Genomic DNA, 26218 nt, shown 5'->3' with positions numbered 1-26218 from the left:
TTCAGAGATCTGTGTACATGGACACCAAGATCCCTCTGCTCATCCACACTACCAAGTAGCCTACCATTAGCCCAGTAATCCATCTTCTTGTTACTCCTACCAAAGTGAATGACTTCACACTTAGCTACATTGAATTCCATTTGCCACATTTCTGCCCAGCTCTGCAACTTATCTATATCCCGCTGTAACCTACCACTTCCTTCCTCACTATCCACAACTCCACCGACTTTTGTGTCATCCGCAAACTTGCTTACCCAGCTTTCAAGCCCTTCCTCTAGATCATTTATAAAGATAACAAAAAGCAATGGTCCCAAAACAGATCCTTGTGGTACACCGCTAGTAACTGCACTCCAAGATGAACATAGTCCATCAACTACTACCCTCTGTCTCCTTCCAGCCAGCCAATTCCTAATCCAAACCTCTAATGTATCCTCAATGCCACACCTCCGTAGTTTTAGCATTAGCCTACCATGGGGAACCTTGTCGAACGCCTTACTAAAATCCATATACACAACATCTACTGCTTTACCCTCGTCCACTTCCTTAGTCACCTTCTCAAAGAACTCAATAAGGTTTGTGAGGCACGACCTGCCCTTCACAAAACCATGCTGGCTATCCTTGATCACGTTATTCCTATCCAGATGTTCATAAATCTTATCCCTTACCATTCTCTCTAAGACTTTGCCCACCACTGAAGTCAGACTCACTGGCCTATAGTTACTAGGGCTATCCCTACTCCCTTTCTTGAACAAGGGGACCACATTCGCTATCCTCCAGTCCTCTGGTACTATTCCCGTTGACAATGACGACATAAAAATCCAGGCCAATGGCTCTGCTATCTCCTCCCTAGCTTCCCATAGGATCCTAGGGTAAATGCCATGAGGCCCAGGAGACTTATCTATTTTCATCCTTTCCAATATTCCCAGAACCTCTTCCCTGCATATTTCCAGGCCATCCATTCTAATCATTTGTGACTCCATATTCACATCAGCAACAGTGTCCTGTTCCTGAGTGAATACTGATGAAAAGTATTGATTTAGTATCTCTCCAATCTCCTTCGCCTCCACACACAACTTCCCACTACTATCCTTGACTGGACCGATACCTACCCTAGTCATCCTTTTATTCCTGACATACCTATAGAAAGTCTTTGGGTTTTCCCTAATCCTACCAGCTAAAGACTTTTCATGTCCCCTTCTCGCTTCTCTTAGCTCTCTCTTTAGATCCTTCCTGGCTACCTTATAACTCTCTATCGCCCCAACTGAACCTTCACGCCTCATCTTTACATATGCCGCCTTCTTCCCTTTCACAAGGGATTCCAATTCCTTACTAAACCACGGCTGCCTCACAAGGCCCTTTACACCATGCCTGACTGGTACATACTTATCGAGGACACGTAGTAGCTGCTCCTTGAACAATCCCCACATCTCATTAGTGTTCTTCTCTTGAAGCCTGTTTTTCCAATCCACACATCCTAAGTCATGCCTCACCACATCATAATTTCCCTGCCCCCAGCTATAACTCTTGCCCTGCGGCGCACACTTATCCCTCTCCATCACTAAAGTAAAAGTCACCGAGTTGTGGTCACTGTCCCCGAAGTGCTCACCTACCTCCAAGTCTAACACCTGGCCTGGTTTATTACCTAGAACCAAATCCAGTATAGCCTCACCTCTTGTTGGCCTGTCTACATATTGTGTCAGGAAACCCTCCTGCACACATTGGATAAACACCGACCCATCTAATGAACTCGAGCTATAGCTCTCCCAGTCAATATCTGGGAAGTTAAAGTCCCCCATAACAACCACCCTGCTACCTTCACTCTTTTCCTGAATCATCCTCGCAATATTATCCTCTACTTCTCTAGGACTATTTGGAGGCCTGTAGAAAACACCTAACAGGGTGACCTCACCTTTCCTATTTCTAACCTCAGCCCAAACTACCTCAGATGGCAAGTCCTCTTCCATCGTCCATTCCACTGCTGTAATACTATCTTTGACAAGTAATGCCACACCTCCCCCTTTTTTACCCCCATGTCTGATCCTACTAAAACATTTAAACCCTGGAACCTGCAACAGCCATTCTTGTCCCTGTTCTACCCACGTCTCTGTAATGGCCACAACATCGAAGTCCCAGGTACCAACCCACGCTGCAAGTTCACCTACCTTATTTCTTATACTTCTGGCATTGAAGTATACACACTTCAATCCACCCTTCTGTTTACAGGCACCCTCCTTCGAGATCGCTGCATTATTCATAACCTCCCTACACTCAAGGTCCTGTACCCTAAAGCTACAGTCCAGGTTCCCATGCCCCGGCGGAGTTAGTTTAAACCCTCCCAAAGAGCACTAGCAAACCTCCCCCCAAGGATACTGGTGCCCCTCAGGTTCAGGTGTAGACCATCCTTTTTGTAGAGGTCCCACCTTCCCCAGAAAGAACCCCAGTTGTCCAGAAACCGGAATCCCTCCCTCCTGCACCATCCCTGTAGCCACGCATTTAACTGCTCTCTCTCCCTATTCCTCGACTCTCTATCACGTGGCACGGGTAACAAACCAGAGACTACAACTCTGTTTGTTCTAACTCTGAGCTTCCAACCTAGCTCCCTGAAAGCCTGTCTGACATCCTCACCCCTCTTCCTACCTATATCGTTGGTGCCAACGTGGACCACGATCTGGGGCTGCTCCCCCTCCCCCTTAAGGACCCGGAAACCACGATCAGCGACATCACGTACCCTTGCACCTGGGAGGCAACATACCAAACGTGAGTCACTGTCGCCCCCACAAAACCGTCTGTCTGTACCCCTCACTATCGAGTCCCCAAGAACTATCGCTCTACCTTTCTCCACCCTTCCCTTCTGAGTAACGGGGCCAGGCTCCGTGCCAGAGGCCTGAACCTCGTTGCTTGCCCCTGGTAAGTCATCCCCCCCACAAGTATCCAAAACAGTATACTTGTTCTTGAGGGGAATGACCGCAGGGGGTCCCTGCACTGGCTTCCTCCTCCCACTCCCCCTCACTGTCACCCATCTATCTTGAACTTTCAGAGTAACTACTTCCCTAAAGCTCTGATCTATGACCCTCTCTGCCTCCCGAATGATCCGCAGTTCATCCAAATCCTGCTCCAGTTCCCTAACACGGGCTTGGAGGAGCTGGAGATGGGTGCACTTCTTGCAAGTGTACTCAGCAGGGACGCTAATGGCTTCCCTCACCTCATACATGTTGCAAGAGGAACATTGCACTGCCTGCACTGCCATCCCTCTAAAAAGCTAGCTTTCTTTAAAAAAAAACTAAATGTAAAGAAACCAAACAAGCAAAACGCAGCACTTACCTGCTTGCCGCAACGGGTCTTATTTTTTAGGTTAGAGGAGGAGGGCGGGTGGGAGGCTCTTCTGCCGAAGTGCCTCGGGTTACTCGCCTGCGCGTTTAAATAGAGAAAAAACCCTACCCAGGTAACCTAGCAACACAAGCCTCTGGGTCTACCCGGCGTTTTTTAAAAAAAAACTTCTTAAATTTTAGTTAAAAAAGTTAAAAAAAAAGTTAAGTACTGGAACTTACAACTTAAATTGTAATCACTATTCCCAAAGTAAGCCCCTACTGAACTTTCAACCACCTGGCCGGGCTCATTCCCTAACACCAGGTCCAGTGTGGCCCCTTCCCGATTTGGACTATTTACATACTGCTCTAGAAAACCTTCCTGGAGGGTCCTTACAAATTCTGCTCCGTCTAGATCTATCACACTAAGTGAATCCCAGTCAATGTTGGGAAAATTATAATTGCCCATCACCACCACCACCACCACCACCACCCTGTTGCTTCTACATCTTTCCATGATCTGATTATATGAGATTACTTACAGTGTGGAAACAGGCCCTTTGGCCCAACAAGTCCACACCGACCCACAATCCACTCATTCCCTTACACCTAACACCACGGGCAATTTAGCTTGGCCAATTCACCTAACTTGCACGTCTTTGGACTGTGGGAGGAAACCCACACAGACACAGGGAGAATGTACAATCGCCACACAGATAGTTGCCTGAGTTGGAATTGAATGTGGGTCTCTGGCGCTGGGAGGCAGCAGAGGTAACCACTGTGCCGCTCACAAAACACAGGTTTTTAGTTTGAGTTAGTAGTTAATTTGGAGTTGGAGGGAGGGAGTGATGTTTTCTTTAATGACTTCTTCGGGTTGCCTATAAAGCGTGCGCTCTAGGTGAGGCTTGAACTCACAACCATTGCATAGCTCACTCTGCACTGTCATATAAGTACCACACGCTAACCTATTGCACCACTGGAGCACTTAGATCCCGCTCGCTCATACTTACTGTTGGGAGGTCTGTACTACAGCCACAACATTGTTTTCGCACCCTTCCTATTTCTGAGTTCTGCCCACAATGCATCCCTGCTTGTGTCCTCTGTAGTGTCCTCTGTAGTGTCCTCCTTCAGCACAGCTGTGATATCTCTCTGACCAGTAATGCAACTCCTCCACCCCTTTTACATCCCTCCCTAACCCGCCTGAAGCATCTAGATCCTGGGATATTTAGTTGTCAGTCTTGGTCTTCCCTCAAATAAGTGTCAGTCACAGCAATAACAGGCTCCAGGGTCTCTGTAACTGTCTCCAGGGTCTCTGTAACTGTCTTCAGGGTCTCTGTAACCGGCACTGGGCTCTCTACAGTGGGCTCTGGGGTCTCTGTAAGAGGCTCTGGGGTCTCTATTACAGATCCCGGGGTCTCTGTAAGGGTCTACAGGGTCTCTGTTACACGCTCTGAAGTCTCTGTAACAGGGCCTAGGGTCTCTGTAACAGACTCCAGCAGTCTCTGTAACAGACTCTGGGGTCTCTGTGACAGGCCCCAGGGTCAATGTTACATTTCCGGGATAGCTGTAACAGGCTCTGTCATCTCTGTACCAGACACCTGGGCCTCTAACAGGTTCAAGGCTCTCTGTAACAGACTCCGGGATCTTTGAAACGGGCTCTGGGGTCTCTGTAACAGGCTCTGGAGACTTTTTAAGAGGCTCTGGGGTCTCTATAACAGGTTCAAGGATTTCTATAACAGGTTACAGGGTCTCTGTAACAGGCTCCGAGGTCTCTGTAACAACGAGTATTCTAAATTGTAATCACTATTCCCAAAGTAAGCCCCTACTGAAATTTCAACCACCTGGCCGGGCTCATTCCCTAACACCAGGTCCAGTGTGGCCCCTTCCCGATTTGGACTATTTACATACTGCTCTAGAAAACCTTCCTGGAGGGTCCTTACAAATTCTGCTCTGTCTAGATCAATAACACAAAATGAATCCCGGTCAATGTTGGGATAAGTTTAATCTCCCACCACCCTGTTGCTTCTACATCTTTCCATGATCTGATTACATTAGATTACTTACAGTGTGGAAACAGGCCCTTTGGCCCAACAAGTCCACACTGACCCGCAAGCCACCCATTCCCCTACATTTGTCCAACACAACGGGCAATTTAGCTTGGCCAACTCACCTAACCGGCACATCTTTGGACTGTGGGAGGAAACTGGAGCACCCGGAGGAAACCCACACAGACATAAGGAGAATGTGCAAACTCCATGCAGTCAGTTGCCTGAGGCGGGAATTGAACCCAGGTCTTTAGCGCTGTGAGGTAGCAGGGCAAACCACTGTGCCACTCACAAAACAGCAGGTTTTAATTTGAGTTAGTAGTTAATTTGGAGTTGGAGGGAAGGAAGAGGTGGAAGCGGATTTTTTTTAAATTGCCTTTTCGTGTTGCCTATAAAACACATGCTCTAGGTGAGGCTCGAACTCACAACCAAGGCATGGCTCACTCTGTACTGTCATATAAGTACCACGTGCTAACCAATTGCACCACTGGAGCTCTGCAGTCCCTTCGTCTCACACTTGCTGTTGGGAGGCCTGTACTACAGCCACAACATTGTTACGGCACCCTTCCTATTTCTGAGTTCTGTTCAGAATGCATCCCTGCTTGAGTCCTCTGTAGTGCACTCCTTCAGCACAGCTGTGATATCTCTCTGACCAGTAATACAACTCCTCTACCCCTTTTACGTCCCTCCCTATCCCGCCTGAAGCATCTATATCCTGGGATGTTTAGTTGTCAGTCTTGCTCTTCCCTCAACCATGTGACCGTCATAGCAATAACAGGCTCCAGTGTCTCTGTAGCTGTCACCAGGGTCTCTGTAACGGGCTCTGGGGTCACTGCAATGGGCTCTGGGGTCTCTGTAACGGGCTCTGGGGTCACTGCAATGGGCTCTGGGGTCTCTGTAAGAGGCTCTGGGGTCTCTATTACAGATCCCGGGGTCTCTGTCAGGGTCTACAGGGTCTCTGCGACTTGCTTGGAAGTCTCTGTAATGGGTTCTGGGGTATCTGTAACAGGGCCTAGGGTCTCTGTAACAGACTCCAGGGGCTCTGTAACAGACTCTGGGGTCTCTGTAACAGGCCCCAGGGTCACTGTTACATTTCTGGGGTGTCTGTAACAGGCTCTGGGGTCTCTGTAGTAGGCTTTGGGGTCTGTGTAACAGACTCTGGTGTCTCTGTAATGGGCTTCTGGGTCTCTGTAATGGGTTCCGGGGTCTTTCTAACGGATTCTGGGATCTCTGTAACGGGCTCCGGGGTCTCTGTAACAGAGCCTAGAGTCTCTGTATCAGACCCGGGGTCTCTGTAACAGGCTCTGGGGTCTCTGTAACAGACTCCAGGGTCTCTGTAACAGACTCTGGGGTCTCTGTAACAGACTCTGGGGTCTCTGTAACAGGCCCCAGGGTCACTGTTACATTTCTGGGGTGTCTGTAACAGGCTCTGGGGTCTCTGTAACAGGCTTTGGGGTCTGTGTAACAGACTCTGGTGTCTCTGTAATGGGCTTCTGGGTCTCTGTAATGGGTTCCGGGGTCTTTCTAACGGATTCTGGGGTCTCTGTAACGGGCTCCGGGGTCTCTGTAACAGACCCGGGGTCTCTGTAACAGGCTCTGGGGTCTCTGTAACAGGCCCCAGGGTCACTGTTACATTTCTGGGGTGTCTGTAACAGGCTCTGGGGTCTCTGTAACAGGCTTTGGGGTCTGTGTAACAGACTCTGGTGTCTCTGTAATGGGCTTCTGGGTCTCTGTAATGGGTTCCGGGGTCTTTCTAACGGATTCTGGGGTCTCTGTAACGGGCTCCGGGGTCTCTGTAACAGAGCCTAGAGTCTCTGTATCAGACCCGGGGTCTCTGTAACAGGCTCTGGGGTCTCTGTAACAGACTCCAGGGTGTCTGTAACAGGCTCTGGGGTCTCTGTAACTGTCTCCAGGGTCTCTGTAACGGGCTTTGTGGTCTCTGCAATGGGCTCTCGGGTCTCTGTAAGAGGCTCTGGGGTCTCTATTACAGATCCCGGGGTCTCTGTCAGAGTCTACAGGGTCTCTGTTACAGGCTCTGATGTCTCTGTAATGGGTTCTGGGGTATCTGTAACAGGGCCTAGAGTCTCTGTAACAGACTCCGGGGTCTCTGTAACAGACTCCAGGGTCACTGTTACATTTCTGTGGTCTCTGGAACAGACTCTGGGGTCTATGTAACAGGGCCTAGGGTTTCTGTAACAGACTCCGGTGTCTGTAACAGGCTTTGGGGTCTCTGTAACAAACTCTTATGTCTCTGTAATGGGCTCTGGGTCTCTGTAATGGGTTCCGGGGTCTTTCTAATGGATTCTGGGGTCTCTGTAACAGGCTCTGGGATCTCTGTAACAGGCTCTGGGGTCTCTGTAACAGGTTCCATGCTCTCTATAACATGTTCCTGGGTCTGTAACAGATTCAAGGGTCTCTGTAACAGGCTCTGGGATCTCTGTAACAGTCCCTGTGGTCTCTGTAACAGACTCTGGGATTTCTATAACAGGTTCCAGGGTCTCTGTAAAAGGCTCCGAGGTCTCTGTAACAACGAGTATTCTAAATTGTAATCACTATTCCCAAAGTAAGCCCCTACTGAAATTTCAACCACTTGGCCGGGCTCATTCCCTAACACCAGGTCCAGTGTGGCCCCTTCCCGATTTGGACTATTTACATACTGTTCTAGAAAACCTTCCTGGAGGGTCCTTACAAATTCTGCTCTGTCTAGATCAATAACACAAAATGAATCCCAGTCAATGTTGGGATAAGTTTAATCTCCCACCACCCTGTTGCTTCTACATCTTTCCATGATCTGATTACATTAGATTACTTACAGTGTGGAAACAGGCCCTTTGGCCCAACAAGTCCACACTGACCCGCAAGCCACCCATTCCCCTACATTTGTCCAACACAACGGGCAATTTAGCTTGGCCAACTCACCTTACCGGCACATCTTTGGACTGTGGGAGGAAACTGGAGCACCCGGAGGAAACCCACACAGACACGGGGAGAACGTGCAAACTCCACGCAGTCAGTCACCCGAGTCGGGAATTGTACCTGGGTCTTTAGCGCTATGAGGTAGCAGTGCCGGACACAAAACAGCGGGTTTTAATTTGAGTTAGTAGTTAATTTGGAGTTGGAGGGAAGGATGTGGTGATTTTTTTAAATTGCCTTTTCGGGTTGCCTATAAAACACGTGCTCCAGGTGAGGCTCGAACTCACAACCTCAGCATGGCTCACTCTGTACTGTCATATAAGTACCACGCGCTAACCAATTGCGCCACTGGAGCTCTGGGCTCCCTTTGTCTCACACTTGCTGTTGGGAGGCCTGTACTACAGCCACAACATTGTTACGGCACCCTTCCTATTTCTGAGTTCTGCCCACAATGCATCCCTGCTCGAGTCCTCTGTAGTGCCCTCCTTCAGCACAGCTGTGATATCTCTCTGACCAGTAATGCAACTCCTCCACCCCTTTTACATCCCTCCCTCAATCTTGCTCTTCCCTTAACCAAGTGTCAGTCATAGCAATAATGGGCTCCAGGTCTCTGTTACTGTCTCCAGGGTCTCTGTAACGGGCTCTGGGGTCTCTGTAATGGGCTCTGGGGTCTCTGTAAGAGGCTCTGGGGTCTCTATGACAGATCCCGGGGTCTCTGTCAGGGTCTACAGGGTCTCTGTTACAGGCTCTGAAGTCTCTGTAACGGGTTGTGGGGTCTCTGTAACAGGGCCTAGGGTCACTGTTACATTTCCGGGGTCTCTGTAACAGGCCCCAGGGTCACTGTTACATTTCCAGGGTAGCTGTAACAGGCTCCTGCATCTCTGCAACAGACTCCTGGGTCTCTAACAGGTTCAAGGGTCTCTGTAACAGGCTCTGGGGTCTCTGTAACAGGCTCTGGGGTCTCTGTAACAGGCTCTGGGGAACCTGTAACAGGCTCTGGGGTCTCTGTAACAGGCTCTGGAGTCTTTGTAACAGGCTCCATGGTCTCTGTAACAGGCTCCGGGGTTTCTAAAACTGGGCCTAGGGTCTCTGTAACAGGCCCCGTGGTCTCTGTAACAGGCTCTGGGATCTCTGTAACAGGCCCCAGGGTCTCTGTAACATGTTCCAGGGTCTCTGAAGCAGCCTCTGAGTCTCTGTAACAGGTTCCAGGGTCTCTGTAACAGGCTCCGGGGTCTCTGTAACAGGTACTAGGGTCTCCCTAACAGGCTCTGAGGTCACTGTAACAGGTTCCAGGGTCTCTGTAACAGGCTCTGGGATCTCTGTAACAGATTCTGGGGTCTTTGTAACAGGATCCAGGGTCTCTGTAACAGACTCTGGAGCCTATGTATGTACAGATGTCTTTTCCCTTCGAGGCCACATGACAACTTGTTCTTGTACTATGCCCTCGCCCTTACAATTAGCATCCACTACTCCTTTCTTGGCTCCACACACTCTGAACTGTGGAATTCTGAAGCTAAAATGCCCTCCTTGTGTGAGTCCCAGAAACAATGCACCGCGTCCCTCACCCTGCAGACTGTAATGCTGGAAGCCAGCAGTGATGGGTCTGAAGAAGGGTCACTGAGATTGAAAAGTCATCTCTCTATGCATGATTCTAGACCTACTGAGTTTCTCCAGCAAGGTCTGTTTACACTCCAGGTTTGCAGTATCTACAGTTTTATTTATTAGAGTAATGGTCAGTTTAGTGCTGAATTCTAAATCATTTATGGGTGCGGGTCAGTTGTGATCAGTGCCAAATGGAAGATTTCAGTTGCATGTCTCTCTTTAACAATGTTTAAATTGTGTACTGCCAATCAGTTATGAGTCTTAAATTGATGGAATTATAGTTGAGCGATTGCTATTTATAATGCTGAGCCCGAAGGTGCACAAGGTGTGGTCTCCCTGTGACAGGAAAGACACTATGAAACTTGAAAGGGTTCAGAAAAGATTCGCAAGGATGTTGCCAGGATTGAAGGGTTTGTGCTATAGGGAGAGGTTGAATAGGCTAGGGCTGTTTTCCCTGGGGCATCGGAGGCTGAGGGGTGACCTTATAGAGGTTAATAAAATCATGACGGGCATGGATGGGACAAATAGACAAGAGTTTTTCCCACAGTGGGGGAGTCTAGAACTAGATGCCATTGGTTTAAGGTGAGAGGGGAAAAGTATATAAAAGGGACCAAAGGGACAACTTTTTCACACAGAAGGTGGTGTGTGTATGAAATGACCTGCCAGAGGAAGTGGTAAAGGCGGGTACAAGTGCAATATTTAAAAGGCATCTGGATGGGAATATGAATAGGAAGGGTTTAGAGGGATTTGGGATGAATACTGACAAATGGGATGAGATTCATTTAGGATATCTGGTTGGCATGGATGAGTTGGACCAAAGGGTCTGTTTCTGTGCTGTACATCTCAATGACTCTATGACTCTAATTAACCTGTGCTTCTCCCCCATGTTAGATGTGTAAAGTGTTGGAAAAGGTTATAAAAGAGGATTTATAATCATCTAGAAAAGAATAATTTGATTAGGGATAGTCAGTACGGTTTTGTGAAGGGTAGGTTGTGCCTCAAACCTTATTGAGTTCTTTGAGAAGGTAATCAAACAGGTAGATGAGAGTAAACCAGTTGATGTGGTATATATGGATTTCAGCAAGGTGTTCGATAAGGCTCCCTACAGTAGGCTATTGTACAAAATGCGGAGGAATGGGATTGTGGGAGATATAGCAGTTTGGATCAGTAGTTGGCTTGCTGAAAGAAGACAGAGAGTGGTGGTTGATGGGAAACGTTCATCCTGGAGTCCAGTTACCAGTGATGTAACGCAAGGGTCAGTGATGGGTCCACTGCTGTTCGTCATTTTTATAAACGACCTGGATGAGGGCGTAGAAGGGTGGGTTAGTAAATTTGCAGTCGACACTAAGGTCGGTGGAATTGTGGATAGTGATGAAGGATGTTGTAGGTTACAGAGAGACATAGATAAACTGCAGAGCTGGGCTGAGGGTGGCAAATGGAGTTTAATGCGGACAAGTGTGAGGTGATTCACTTTGGTTGGAGTAACCAGAATGCAAAGTACTGGGCTAATGGTAAGATTCTTGGTAGTGCAGATAAGCAGAGATCTCGGTGTCCATGTACACAGATCTTTGAAAGTTGCCACCCAGGTTGACAGGGTTGTTAAGAAGGCGGACAGTGTTTTAGCTTTTATTAATAGAGGGATCGAGTTCCGGAACCACGAGGTTATGCTGCAGCTGTACAAAACTCTGGTGCGGCCGCACTTGGAGTATTGTGTACAGTTCTGGTCACCGCATTATAAGAAGGATGTGGAAGCTTTGGAAAGGGTGCAGAGGAGATTTACTAGGATGTTGCCTGGTATGGAGGGAAGGTCTTACGAGGAAAGGCTGAGGGACATGAGGCTGTTTTTGTTAGAGAGAAGAAGGTTGAGAGGTGACTTAATAGAGACATGCAAGATAATCAGAGGGTTAGATAGGGTGGACAGGGAGAGCCTTTTTCCAAGAATGGTGATGGTGAGCATGATGGGGCATAGCTTTAAATTGAGGGGTGATAGGTATAGGGCAGATGTCAGAGGTAGTTTCTTTACTCAGAGAGTAGTAAGGGTATGGAATGCTTTGCCTGCAACGAAAGTAGATTCGAGCTGAAAATGTGTTGCTGGTTAAAGCACAGCAGGTCAGACAGCATTCAAGGAACAGGAAATTCAACATTTCGGGCATAAGCTCTTCATCAGGAATGAGGAAAGTGTGTCCAGCAGGCTAAGATAAAAGGTAGGGAGGAGGGACTTGGGGGAGGGGCGATGGAGATGTGATAGGTGGAAGGAGGTCAAGGTGAGGGTGATAGGCCGGAGTGGGGTGGGGGGCGGAGAGGTCAGGAAGAAGATTGCAGGTTAGGAGGGCGGTGCTGAGTTCGAGGGAATCGACTGAGACAGGGTGGGGGGAGGGGAAATGAGGAAACTGGAGAAATATGAGTTCATCCCTTGTGGTTGGAGGGTTCCCAGGCGGAAGATGAGGTGCTCTTCCTCCAACCATCGTGTTGTTATGTTTTGGCGATGGAGGAGTCCAAGGACCTGCATGTCCTTGGTGGAGTGGGAGGGAGAGTTAAAGTGTTGGGTGGTCCGGGCGTCCCAGAGGTGTTCCGCGAAGCGTTCCGCAAGTAGGTGGCCCGTCTCCCCCAATATAGAGGAGGCCACATTGGGTGCAGCGGATGCAATAGATGATGTGTGTGGAGGTGCAGGTGAATTTGTGGCGGATAAAAAGTAGATTCGCCAACTTTAAGTACATTTAAGTCGTCATTGGACAAGCATATGGGCATACATGGAATAGTGTAGGTTAGATGGGCTTCAGATTGGTGTGACAGGTCAGTGCAACATTGAGAGCTGAAGGGCCTGTTCTGCGCTTTAATGTTCTATATTTCCTCAGGTGATATCACGGGGTCAGGTGATACTGACAGGCAAAAGCAATCTGAGCACAATCCAGCTAACGCCGGAACCTTCCTGGGCTCCGTCAGCAAGCCTCATCGTCTACTACGTTGCAGAAGATGGTCAGCTCATTAGCTCTGATTTGGAGTTGGAAGTGGAAGGCATCTTTCAAAATAAGGTCAGAGCTTTTGTTGATATTTAAACTTGTTGTTTGGATCTGGACAGCACCAGCAAGGCAGCTATTATCCTTCAGCTCAATGGTGACTCCATTGCTGGTCAGATCTGAACAAACCTGGCTGTTTCAGATATCTTAGATCTGGAATCAGACCCTTCAGTCCAACAAGTCCACACCAACCCTTCAAAGAGTAATCTATCCAGACCCATTCCCCCTACTCTATATTTACTCCTGACTAATGCACCTAACCTACACATCCCCTAACATTATGGGCAATTCAGCAGGTGCAAATGTGTTGCTGGTTAAAGCACAGCAGGCCAGGTAGCATCTCAGGAATAGAGAATTCGACGTTTCGAGCATAAGCATTTTCACCTAACATGCACATCTTTGGATGGTGGGAGGAAACCAGATCAGCCAGAGGAAACCCCACAGATGCAAGGAGAATGTGCAAACTCCACACAGACAGTTGCACAAGGCTGAATTGAACCTGGGTCCCTAGAGCTATGAGGCGGCAGTGCTAACCACTGAGCCACCATGCCATCCTGGAGCACTTCAACACTTTGAGTAAAAAATGAGGTCTGCAGATGCTGGAGATCACAGCTGCAAATGTGTTGCTGGTCAAAGCACAGCAGGTTAGGCAGCATCTCAGGAATAGAGAATTCGACGTTTCGAGCATAAGCCCTTCATCAGGAATAAGAGAGAGAGAGCCAAGCCGGCTGAGATAAAAGGTAGGGAGGAGGGACTAGGGGGAGGGGCGATGGAGGTGGGATAGGTGGAAGGAGGTCAAGGTGAGGGTGATAGGCCGGAGTGGGGTGGGGGCGGAGAGGTCAGGAAGAGGATTGCAGGTTAGGAGGTCAGCACCGCCCTCCTAACCTGCAATCCTCTTCCTGACCTCTCCGCCCCCCCCCCACTCCGGCCTATCACCCTCACCTTGACCTCCTTCCACCTATCCCACCTCCATCGCCCCTCCCCCTAGTCCCTCCTCCCTACCTTTTATCTCAGCCTGCTTGGCTCTCTCTCTCTCTTATTCCTGATGAAGGGCTTATGCTCGAAACGTCGAATTCTCTATTCCTGAGATGCTGCCTAACCTGCTGTGCTTTGACCAGCAACACATTTGCAGCACCTCAACACTTTATCAATTCCTGTTTTCCGTTCCTCACATCAAAGATGTATAAGGTAGTCCAACTGTTTCTGCTATTGAAATGTGTTCCAATGTTTCCGTTGCCTTCCTAGCAAACGTCCAATCTTTATTTCGGTTGGGTTCTGAAGATGTTAACTTTGCTTTCTCCTCATAGATGCTGCCAGTCCTGCTGAGTTTCTTCCAGCAATTTCTCTTCTGGTTTCTGATTTCTAGCATCCACTTGTTTCTGTCCACTTTGTAATTTCTGGTACAAATCAGTCGTGATTCTTCAAGTCCAGGTTACTCCCCTTTGTGACCTTCTCAGTTAATCAACAGTACTGAGTCCAAGCTTTGACGCTGCTTTTGTTTGGCAGTAAGTCTCACTGACCCAAACTTTGGGAAATCTATCCCCACATCTCCTTAATGAACTTCAGCATTAATGAATGACCTATGAAGGGAGGTTCTATTTCATTAAACTCTTGGACAGAGATTATAAACTTGTCTTATGAAGAGAGATTGAGCAGTTTGAGAGACATTATTGATGTATATAAAACGCGAGAAGGAATTGACAAGGTAGATGTAGAAAGGATGTCTCCTCATGTAGGACAATGTAGAATGAGAGGTCATAGTTTTAGGATTTAGGTAGCAGATTTTTTTATGAAGATGGGGAGAAATGATTTCTCTCCAAGGGTTGTAAATCCATCGAATCCATGATCCCAGAGTGTGGTGGACACTGAATACATTAAAGGAGGAGACAGCTTTTTAACTAGTAATGAGTGAAGGGTTATGGAGAGCAGGTAAGAAAGTGTTGTTGAGACTGAGAAGAGGTCAGCCATGATTGTATTAAATGGTGGAGCAGATTCAAAGGGCTGAATGGCCTACTCCTGCTCTTCGTTCTTATGACAGAGGAGGCTTCCTGTGTTTAGAGATGTACGGGGCCGATGCCAGTTCTTGTGGCTTGTTTTTTTCCTGGAGCAAGTCTTTAGTCTAAACCAGAACCTGTAGTTTGAAGTGTATCACTCTGTATCAAGTGTGTTTGACCAGGACTCCCTACTGCTCTTATTGGCCTCCATAGGGTGTGCTGGCAGACTTTAGATTAATAATCAAATCTCTTTGGCAGTGTTATGAGCACTCGGTGGATACCACATCCTCGGCTGGGACTTGTAACCTGGAGCCTCATGCACAGAGAGTCTGTTTTGCTACAAAAAAGGTGCTATGTAAATGCAAATTGTTGTTCCTGGCAATTTAATGATTGATTTCAATTGGTGCAGGTGTCATTGTCTTGGAGCAAGGAACAAGTCAAGCCAGCTGATAATGTCTCTCTGAGCGTGTCCACCAATGAAGAGCACTCGTTTGTTGGGATCTTAGTGGTGGACAAGAGTGTCAAACTGCTCAAGGGAGGGAATGATCTCACAGAAGAAATGGTAAGTGATGACTAAAATAATTTTGAGAACTTCAGTCACTGTGGCCTAGAAACATTGGACAGCAGCTGAACAAGAACAAAGTCTTTCTGCAGTCAGCTTATTTGAACAAGAAGATTAATATTCACTCCTGAGTTACAGATCACTAACTTAGAATAAAGCCCAATCATCACTTCTTTATGAGATGGATTTCCTTGAGTGTTGTGGGAGGTACCTTTTCACAGTTTTGCTCAACAATCTAAAAACAATGGCTCAGAGTTAGAGAGAAACATATCTTCATGGTTTATGCATATGCTGACCTCTGCATCAAGTATTTGTGTTCAGAGGGAGGCGTATTGGTATTGTCACTGAGTTGCTAATCCAGAGATGAAAGTATGGCGCTCGAAAAGCACAGCATGTCAGGCAGCATCCGAAGAGCAGGACAGTCGATGTTTGAGGCTTAAACCCTTGACGGGCTGTCTGACCTGCTGTGTTTTTTCCAGCATCCCACTTGTCAACTCTGACTCTCCAGCATCTGCAGTCTTCACTTTCTGTTAATCCAGAGAACCAGGTAATGCTCTGTGGATCTAGGTTCAAATCCTGCCACGACAGATGGTAGAATTTGAGTTCAATAAAAATCTAGAATTAAGCGTCTAATGATGACCATGAATCCATTGCCAATTGTTGGGGAAAAAAACCATCTGGTTTTCACTGATGTTCTTTTGGGAGAGAAACTGCTATCCTTACCGAGTCTGGCCTTTGTGTGACTCCAGACCCATAGCAATGTGGTTGACTTTTACCTACTCTCTGGGCAATAAATGGGCCTGGCCAATGATACCCAAATCCTGTGAATGAATGAAAAAAAAAGGTCTGGCCATTACAAGAAGGATATGAAGGCTTTGCAGAGGATGTAGAATAGGTTTATCAGGTTGCTGCCTGGATTATAGGGTATAAGCTATAAGGAGAGGCTAGAAAAACTCGGGTTGTTTTCTCTGGAGCAGCAGAGGCTGAGGGGAGACTTGATAGAAGTCTATAAAATTATGAGATGCATTGATAGGGTTGATGGTCAGAATCTCTTTCCCAGAGTTGAAATGTCTAAAACTAGGGGGCATGCATTTAAGGTGAGAGGGGCAAGTTCAAAGGAGATGTGAGGGGCAAGGTTTTTAGATGCAGTAGTGGCTCTAGAGTGACACTCCTGGAATGGACTGTGGTGCAGGGGCATTGATGGGTCTGGAGACCCCCTTCCCCATCCCAATGTCAAGTGGACTACAAGAAGGGAGGAAGAACTGTCTTTTTAGTTTTATATGTTGTGCTAGGAGTCTGGAACATGCTGCCAAGGGTAGTGGTGGAGGCAGATACAATTAGGGCATTTAAGGAATTTTTAGATTAGTGCATGAATATGCAAGGTATGGAGGGATAAGGAGCAAGGGTAGGCGGCAGCGATTAGTTTAATTTGTCATCATGTTTGGCACAACCCTGTGGGCTGCAAGGCTCCCTCCGGTGCTGTGCTGTTCCATGTTCCATCTTCTCAGTGAGAAGAGAACAGGCTGTTTACAAGACTCTTGGTAAGTTAACAGAGATCTTGATAAGTGGATGCTGTAAAAATGCTGAGCAGTTACACGGGGTGGTGTCAATACAAGCAAAGAGATGCCAATGTCGAATTTTATTACAAGAGTTTGGCTATTCAGGGATTCAGCATTGCTTCGCATCCAATCACAGAAAGAGGTCATTCAGCCCATCCCTTCTCTGATCATTTTAACTCACTGTTACTCTCCTGCCTTTTCCCTGGAGCCCCGAACACTCTTTCTATTTAAATACTCATCCAGTGCCCCTCTTTAAATGCCTAAAATGAACCTGCCTCCACCACATTTCCAGGCAGTGCGTTCCACACCCTAATAACTCACTGGGTGAAAACAAAAACTATAATCACCTTGTATTTGCATCTTTTGTAAATCACTAACAGGGAGGAAAGGGTCGTGTAAGGGAGCCGTGGTTTAATAAGGAATTGGAATCGCTTGTTAAAGGGAAGAGGGCGGCCTATGTAAAGATGAGGCATGAAGGTTCAATTGGGGCGATTGAGAGTTATAAGGTAGCCAGGAAAGATCTAAAGAGAAAGCTAAGAGCAGCAAGGAGGGGACATGAAAAGTCCTTGGTTGGTAGGATTAGGGAAAACCCAAAGGCTTCCTATAGGTATGTCAGGAATAAAAGAATGACTAGGGTAGGAAAAGGTCCAGTCAAGGATAGTAGTGGGAAGTTGCGCGTGGAGGCTGAAGAGATTGGGGAGACACTGAATGAATACTTTTCGTCAGTATTCACTCAGGAACAGGACATTGTTGCTGATGTGAATATTGAGTCACAATTAATTAGAATGGATGGCTTTGAGGTATGTAGGGAAGAGGTGTTGGAAATTCTGGAAAGGGTGAAAATAGATAAGTCCCCTGGGCCTGATGGCATTTATCCTAGGATTCTCTGGGAAGCAAGGGAGGAGATTGCAGAGCCATTGGCCTTGAATTTTATGTCCTCGTTGTCAACAGGAATAGTGCCAGAAGGATAGCAAATGTGGTTCCCTTGTTCAAGAAGGGGAGTAGGTATAACCCTAGCAACTATAGGCCGGTGAGTCTCACTTCTGTTGTGGGCAAGGTCTTAGAGAGAATTGTAAGGGATAGGATTTATGAACATCTGGATAGGAATAATGTGATCAAGGATAGTCAGCATGGTTTTGTGAAGGGCAGGTTGTGCCTCACAAACCTTATTGAATTCTTTGAGAAGGTGACTAAGGAGGTTGACAAGGGTAAAGCAGTCGATGTGGTGTATATGGATTTTAGTAAGGCGTTTGAGAAGGTTCCCCATGGTAGGCTACTGCAAAATATATGGAGGTATGGCATTGAGGGTGAGTTGGAGGTTTGGATTAGGAATTGGCTGGCTGGAAGAAGACAGAGGGTAATAGTTGATGGTAAAGGTTCATCTTGGAGTGCAGTTACTAGCGGTGTTCCACAAGGATCTGTTTTGGGACCATTGCTGTTTGTCATTTTTATAAATGACCTGGAGGAGGGGCTAGAAGGTTGGGTGAGCAAGTTTGCAGATGATACGAAAGTCGGTGGAGTTGTTGACAGTGAGGAAGGATGTGGCAGGTTACAGCGGGATATAGATAAGCTGCAGAGCTGGGCAGAAAGGTGGCAAATGGAGTTCAATGTAGGTAAGTGTGAAGTGACTCACTTTGGTAAGAGTAACAAGAAGATGGGGTACTGGGCTAATGGTCGGATACTTGGTAGTGTGGATGAGCAGAGGGATCTTGGTGTCCATGTACACAGATCTCTGAAAGTTGCCACCCAGGTAAATAGTGATGTGAAGAAGGCATATGGCGTACTGGCTTTTATTGGTAGAGGAATTGAGTTCCGGAGTCCTGAGGTCATGTTGCAGTTGTATAAGACTCTGGTGCGGCCTCATCTGGAGTATTGTGTGCAGTTTTGGTCGCCATACTAGAGGAAGGATGTGGAGGCACTGGAACGGGTGCAGAGGAGGTTTACCAGGATGTTGTCTGGTATGGTAGGAAGATCGTATGAGGAAAGGCTGAGGCACTTGGGGCTGTTCTCACTGGAGAAAAGAAGGTTTAGGGGTGACTTGACAGAGATGTACAAGATGATTAGGGGTTTAGATGGATTGACCATGAGAACCTTTTTCCACGTATGGAGTCAGCTATTACGAGGGGGCATAACTTGAAATTAAGGGAAGGTAGGTATAGGACAGATGTTAGGGGTAGATTCTTTACTCAGCGAGTCGTGAGTTCATGGAATGCCCTGCCAGGCATTGGATAGGCATATGGAGGATAGTGGACTAGCATAGGTTAGGTGGGCTTGGATCGGCGCAACATCGAGGGCCAAAGGGCCTGTACTGCGCTGTATTTTTCTATGTTCTATGTTCTATGTTCTAACTGCACCCTCTAGTTTTCAATCCGTTTGTGACTTGGAATAGCTTTGCCCCCTCTCTAAAGTAGACAAATAGGAGGCTGGGAAAACACAGAAAGCCACGTCCTGATGCTGCTTGGCTCGCTGTGTTCTTCTAGCTTCCTATTTATCTACTTTGGATTCCAGCATCTGCAGTTTTTTGCCTCTTATCCCATAGCCACTCTGTCCAGCCCACTCATGATTCTGAAGACTTCTATCAAATCTCCTCTTGGTCTTCTCTCTTCCAGGGGGATCATTCTCAACTTGTCCAATCTTTCCTCATATCTGAAGTCTCTCATAAACTGCTTCTGCACTCTCTCCAATTCATTCACCTCCTTTCTATAATATGGTGCCCAGAACTGTACACAATGCTGCAGGTGAGGTCTAACCAGTGTCTTATAAGATGGGTGGGACTCCTTCCCCTTAAGACTTGATGAAGCATGGATGGCTGTAAGACAACAATCTGAATGCAACACAAAGCCTTAAATAATGAGAGGAGGCAGTTAAAAAGGAAGGTAAAGGACAAGATAGCAACAGACATAATGTTGCAAGTGTATAGAATGCAATATCGAGTCCAGGATGCTGCAGAGAGCTAGGTTAAACGATGTTGCTCCTTGAGTTTGTATTGAACCTCTGATTAAGGCTGGAACCACGAGACTGAAATCAAGGTGGGGATCTAAAATCAAGGGGTTAGGAAATCTTAGAGTCATGTTGCAGACTTCATACAGGTGATGCACAAGTTTCCATTTGGTCTTCCCAGTGTAGAAGGGATCAGGTAGTGAGTAGAGAATGCAAGATATACTTCATAGGTAGAACTAAAAGTGAATCACTGTTTCATTTGGAAGGAGTATTTGGCAGATAGGTGTATGGAGGAGGTGAGTCTCTGGCGCTTGCAGGTGGTGAGGTGATGTAAAGAAGGGAGAAGGTGCTGGTGGGGTTACTGGAATGTTACTCAGGGGAGAGCTGCCTTCAGAATGCTGCAGGATTTGATATGTTTAGGGATATGAGGCAAAACTGAAGGCTATTTGCAGCTGAGGCTCTGACCTTTCGAGTGTGTGATTCTCCTTTATACAATGGGTCGCTTCCCAAAGGAGCTGGTCACAGTCCAGGCTGCACTTCCTGTGGTCATCTGCAGCATCATAGAGTCATAGAGTCCTCCAGCACAGAGACAGGCCCTTCAGCCCAAACCAGTTCATGCCAACCAAAATGTCCGTCCACATGAATCCCATTTCCCCGCACTTGAGCTATACCCTTCTAACCCTTTCCTATCCATGTATTTGTCCAAATGCTTTTTAAATGTTGTTGAAGCACCTGCCTCAACTATTTCTGCTGGCAGCTCATTCTACATGCCTACCACCCTCCGAGTAAAAACGTTGCCCCTCAGGTTCCCTTTTCTCTTTTCCCATTACCCTTAAACTGATGCCCTCTAATCCTTGATTCCCTAACCCTGGGAAAAAGACTGAGTGCATTCATCCTATCCATGCCTCTCATGATCTTATTCATTTCTCTAAGACCCCACCTTAGTCTCCTACACCCTAAAGAAAAAATCCTAGCTTGTCCATCCTCTCCCTATAAGTCAGCCCATTGAGTCTTTGTAAATTTCTTCTACACTCTTTCCAGTTTAATAGCATCCTTCGTACAGCAAGGTGACCAAAACTGAACACACAACTCCGAGTGCAGCCTCATCAACTAAAAAGTGAGGTCTGCAGATGCTAGAGATCAGAGCTGAAAATGTGTTGCTGGTTAAAGCTCTGAGTTCATCCCTTGTGGTTGGAGGGTTCCCAGGCGGAAGATGAGGCGCTCTTCCTCCAACCGTCGTGTTGTTATGTTCTGGCGATAAAGGAGTCCAAGGACCTGCATGTCCTCGGTGGAGTGGGAGGGAGAGTTAAAGTGTTGAGCCACGGGGTGGTTGGGTTGGTTGGTCCGGGCGTCCCAGAGGTGTTCCCTGAAGCGTTCCGCAAGTAGGTGGCCCGTCTCCCCAATATTGAGGAGGCCACATTGGGTGCAGCGGATGCAATAGATGATGTGTGTGGAGGTGCAGGTGAATTTGTGGCGGATATGGAAGGAACCAGCAACACATTTTCAGCAGCCTCATCAACGTCCTGTACTCCTGTAACATAACTTTCCAACATCTTTACTCAATGCCCAATGACTGAAAGGTTCAGAGAGCAGCTGTAGGGACAGAAAGTGCAAAGTGAATTCATTCTTTCCTAAGGACTGAGATGTGATAATAATGTTACTTTTGTCCACAGGTCATTCAGGAATTAAAAAGTGCGATTGAAGATGATACCAAGCAGATTCATAGCCTGCATTCCTTTAACGCATTTCAGGTGAGGAGGGGAGTGGGGAGGGCTTGGTGTAAGGCATGAGGGTGGGGGGGGCTCCACACAGTGAGGGTGGGGGGAAGTCAGTAGTGAATAGGATGAGGTGGGGTTGGTGGGGGGTACAGCCTGAATTTAGGCGGGGGGGGGGGGTGTCTCGTGGAGGGTCTGATGTTGGTGGGGAGGGTGGATGATGTTGTACAAGGCCAGTGAGAGGGTGGTGAAGGTGGGGACAGCCTGATGAAGGTATGGATCATGGAGGGTTATCCGACAATGCAAGCAACACCAGGGACGAGGTCACTGTCTTCAAACCTGAGACTTCGTCAACACCCCCAGCGTGAGCAATCCCGCCCTTGAAAATAACAACATTCAAAACCACACAAATACTAATTGCAACCTTTTTCTATCTTTTCATTCACAGGACAATGATTTAATTGTGTTAACAGATGCAATTATTCCATTCAGTGAACCAGTCTGTAAGTATGCATTCTCTATATCTCAATGATTGCATGATGTGGAGGTGCCGGTATTGGACGGGGGTGTACAAAGTTAAAAATCACACAACACCAGGTTATAGTCCAACAGGTTTAATTGGAAGCACACTAGCTTTCGGAGCAACGCTCCTTCATCAGGTGGTTGTCGAGTATAATGCTTCCAAATCAACCTGTTGGACTCTACAGGCAGAAGTGAGGACTGCAGATGCTGGGAACCAGAGTTTAGATTAGAGTGATGCTGGAAAAGCACAGCAGGTCAGGCAGCATCCAAGGAGCAGGACTGTTCGACTATAACCTGGTGTTTTGTGATTTTTATCAATGATTGCAGGTGCCATTTGAATTATTCCCAAAGGTATCCAAACATGGCTACGTATTATTGGAGCACTAAAGTAAAGTCACTGTGGTCTTGTCAGACTACAGGGCTGGCTCTGTCATTAGAGCTAGTCAACTGGTGATGGTCAAACCTGGGGGTCACCACACCTCAGGCAAGGGGGGGTGTTTCAGAAGGTGAGTCCTTTGTGGTGACCTCAGCTGGTGTGGGAATTGAACCCACACTGTTGGCATCACTCTGCATTGCACACTGACCAACTGGTCCCCCTGCAGTACTGCAATGAACAAAGAACAGTACAGCACAGGAACAGGCCCTTTGGCCCACCAACACTGTGCTGACTCATGACACCTTTTCTAAACAAAAAATCTTCTGCCCTTACATAGTCTGCTTTCCGCATCTGCAGTGGACTGTATCCCTCAATTCCCTGCTTATTCATGTATCTTCCATATCCATCAACAGTATACCTGGACCTCTAACAATGTCATCTACAGCATCCATTGCAAACGATGTGGTCTCCTCGATATCGGGGAGACAGGGCGCCTTCTTGCAGATCGTTTCAGAGAGCATCTCTGGAACACCCGCACCCACCAACCCCACTGCCCCGTGGCTGGACACTTCAACTCTCCCTCCCACTCCATCAAGGACATGCAGGTCCTGGGCCTCCTCCACTGCCAAACTGTTACCACCCGACGCCTGTAGGAAGAACGCCTCATCTTCCACCTTGGGACCCTGCAACCACATCATAAATGTGGATTTCAACAGCTTCTTCACTTCCCCTTCCCCTACATTATCTCAGTCCCAAGCCTCCAACTCGGCACCACCCTCCGGACCTGTCCATCACTCCCCCCTCTGACCTATCACCTTCTCCCTCACCTTCATCTACCTATCGCGTTCTCAGCTACCTTTCCCCAAACCACACCCTACCTCTCAGCCCTGACTCACAAGCTTCATTCCTGATGAAGGGCTTATGCCTGAAACGTCGATTCTCCTGCTCCTCTGATGTTGCCTGACCTGCTGTGCTTTTCCAGCAGCACACTCTCGACTCTGATCTCCAGCATCTGCAGTCCTCACTTTCTCTCCTTATTCATGTATCTATCAAGGTGCCTCTAAAACATTGCTATTGTACACCCCTCCTCCACCTCCTCTGACCAGCACGTTCCAGGCACTTAACACCCTGTGTGAGAATGAACCTGCCTCTCACATCCCCTTTAAACTTTTCCCCTTTTTCATTAAAACCTATGCCCCTTAGTAATTGACATTTCTATCCTGGGAAAAACATGCTGACTGTCCATAGTACCCGGGAGGTGTGGTATGCCCAGTGTGGTATTTCTGGAATACAGTCGCAGCGATGGTGACCCCGGAGTGGCACTCCTGAAATGGACTGTGGTGCAGGGGCATTGATGGGCCTGGAGGCCATAGTGGAGACCCCCTCCTCCAGTCCCATGTCAAGCAGAGTACAAGAAGGCAGAAAGGACTGTGTTTTTAATTATATTCTAGTTATATCTTCACATCTTTTGTAACTTGAAGAGGACCTGGAGCACGGCAACATATTAAGCTTTTCACCGTATTTATTTGTTAAATACAAGTGACAATCATTCAATTCAATTCTCTCTCTCTCTCGCTGCCTCCATTGCTGCCAGATCTAGTGAGTTTCTCCAGGAATTTCTGTTTTGTTTCAGATGTCCAGTGTCCACAGTTCTTTACGGTATCTTAAGTTTCTCTTCCTCCCTGACTTACTATCAGCAATCCCTTTGTCTGCCTACCCTTATACCTCCCTTTCTCTGGGCTCCATCTCCACCTATTTACTCACTCCTTCCACCCCTCTTCCCAATATCGACACAGAAACCACCTTTTCCGAGCTGTTATCAGTTCTGAGGAAGGGTCACTGGACTCCAAACATTAACTCCATTTCTCTCTCCAGAGATGCTTCCAGACCCATTAAGTTTCTCCAGCAATTTCTGTTCCTGTTCCATATTGGGTGGCACAGTGGCTCAGTGGTTAGCACTGCTGCCTCACAGTGCCAGCCTGGGGTGACTGTCTGTGTGGAGTTTGCATGTTCTCCCCGTGTCTGCATGGATTTCCTCTGGGTGCTCTACTTTCCTCCCACAATCCAAATATGTGCAGGTTAGGGTGGATTGGCCATGTTACATTACCCATAGTGTTCAGGGATGTGTAGGTTAGGTGCATTTGTCAGGGGAAAATGTAGAGTAATAGGCTAGGGGAATGGGTCTGAGTGGGATACTCTTCGGAATATTGGGCTAAATGGCCTGTTCCACTTTGTAGGGACTCTGATATTTTTCCAGCACCCACAGCAATGGTGGAGCACACTCAATGTTCTGAATGGTCTACTTCACCAAATCCCATGTTGTTAATATTTAATTGTATTTTTCATGATTATTACTATGGGGCAAGGTAAGAAAGCAGATAGCAAGTTTATGCCAGAACAGGCACTGAAGCAGTCACACATGAATAGAAATGCCATCTTTCCAATGAGGTGCCAAACTGGTCCCCCACCTGCCCTCTCAGGCTGAAGATAAATGACATCGTTTGAAAACATCTTTTTTATTTGAAGATATCATTTGAAAAGGGAAAGAAGAGTTTCCCCTAGTGGTAAAACCAGTACTCATTGCTCAACCAACATCATTAGCAATGACAGAGCTTGCCATTTGCAAATTGGCTACCACATATCTTAAATTGCAGAACCTCATGTCCACATTGACTGAGGGGTGCTTTGGACTGTTCTGAGATTGTGAAATATTCTTGATAAATACAAACCTTTCTCTCACGTTTCCATGACATTTTGCTGTTGATGTTCAGCTGTTGTATTATTTTTCCTAATTGACCTTTTCAGAGATGTTATTACACCCTCAGAAGTAGGTGAGACTTGAACCTGCATCTTTCAATCCAAAAGTAGGAACATTACCACTGTACCACTAGAGGCTGCCCTTGTTTCAAGAGACCTCCCACTACTGATGGTCTGTCAGGCATTTTTTCTGATCAGTTGTTCAGAGATATGCATGCGTGGAATGAGCTGCCAGAGGAAATGGTAGAGGTTGGCAAAATTGCCACATGTAAAAGGCATCTGGAGGGTATATGAATCGGAAGGGTTCAAGAGGGATATGGGCCAAGTTCTGGCAAATGAGACTTGATTAATTCAGTATATCTGGTTGGACTGAAAGGTCTGTTACTGTGCTGTACAGCTCTATGACTCTATGGTATTACATACCACTGGGACTGGAACCCAGGCCACCTAGCTCGGAAGGAGGGACATACCATCACTCCATAAGAGCTCTTTGTGATGCTCAGTTAAGGTGTGGAGGTACCGTTGTTGGGGTGGATAAATTGAAAATCACATGACATGAGGTCAAAGTCCAACAAGTTTATTTGAAAGTACAAGTTTTCAGAGCGCTGCTCCCTTGTCAGATCGGAAGTAGGATGGGATCATAGGACACAGAGTTTATGGTAAAAGATTAAACATACAACTGTCATACAACTGATGTGATGTACTGAACAAATCTAGATTGCTGTTATGTCTTTAATCACTTAGAATGGGGATGCAGGTTTTGATTGATTAATGCGTAAATCACAGAATTTCTTTCAAGTCACTGCCCTGAGATCTTTTACTTATAAATTCTGTGTCCTATGATCCTGCCCTACTCACTACCTGATGAAGGAGCAGCGCTCTGAAAGATAGTACTCCCAAATAAACCTACT

General features: G+C 47.1%; 1 protein-coding gene and 2 non-coding genes across 3 annotated transcripts in view; 1 reads left to right on the top strand and 2 right to left on the bottom strand.

The window, feature by feature from the left end:
• cd109 (CD109 molecule) overlaps positions 1 to 26218 on the top strand; it is a 166157-nt gene that overhangs the window by 60369 nt on the left and 79570 nt on the right. Inside the window, exons 14-17 of the mRNA XM_060830700.1 lie at positions 12721 to 12897; positions 15286 to 15438; positions 21611 to 21688; positions 22101 to 22155. Coding sequence (XP_060686683.1) covers positions 12721 to 12897; positions 15286 to 15438; positions 21611 to 21688; positions 22101 to 22155 — 463 coding nt within the window. The remainder of the gene's footprint in view (positions 1 to 12720; positions 12898 to 15285; positions 15439 to 21610; positions 21689 to 22100; positions 22156 to 26218) is intronic.
• On the bottom strand, positions 5752 to 5844 carry trnai-uau (transfer RNA isoleucine (anticodon UAU)). Its single transcript is given in 2 exon segments — positions 5752 to 5787; positions 5807 to 5844. It is a non-coding gene; the product is annotated as a tRNA-Ile (tRNA).
• On the bottom strand, positions 8526 to 8618 carry trnai-uau (transfer RNA isoleucine (anticodon UAU)). The gene is given in 2 exon segments: positions 8526 to 8561; positions 8581 to 8618. It is a non-coding gene; the product is annotated as a tRNA-Ile (tRNA).

The sequence above is a fragment of the Hemiscyllium ocellatum genome, chromosome 10 (genome assembly GCF_020745735.1).
Source record: "Hemiscyllium ocellatum isolate sHemOce1 chromosome 10, sHemOce1.pat.X.cur, whole genome shotgun sequence".
Lineage (NCBI taxonomy): Eukaryota > Metazoa > Chordata > Chondrichthyes > Orectolobiformes > Hemiscylliidae > Hemiscyllium > Hemiscyllium ocellatum.
The sequence above is the reverse complement of the archived record's forward strand: the minus strand, read 5'-3'. Positions and strand labels throughout refer to the sequence as shown.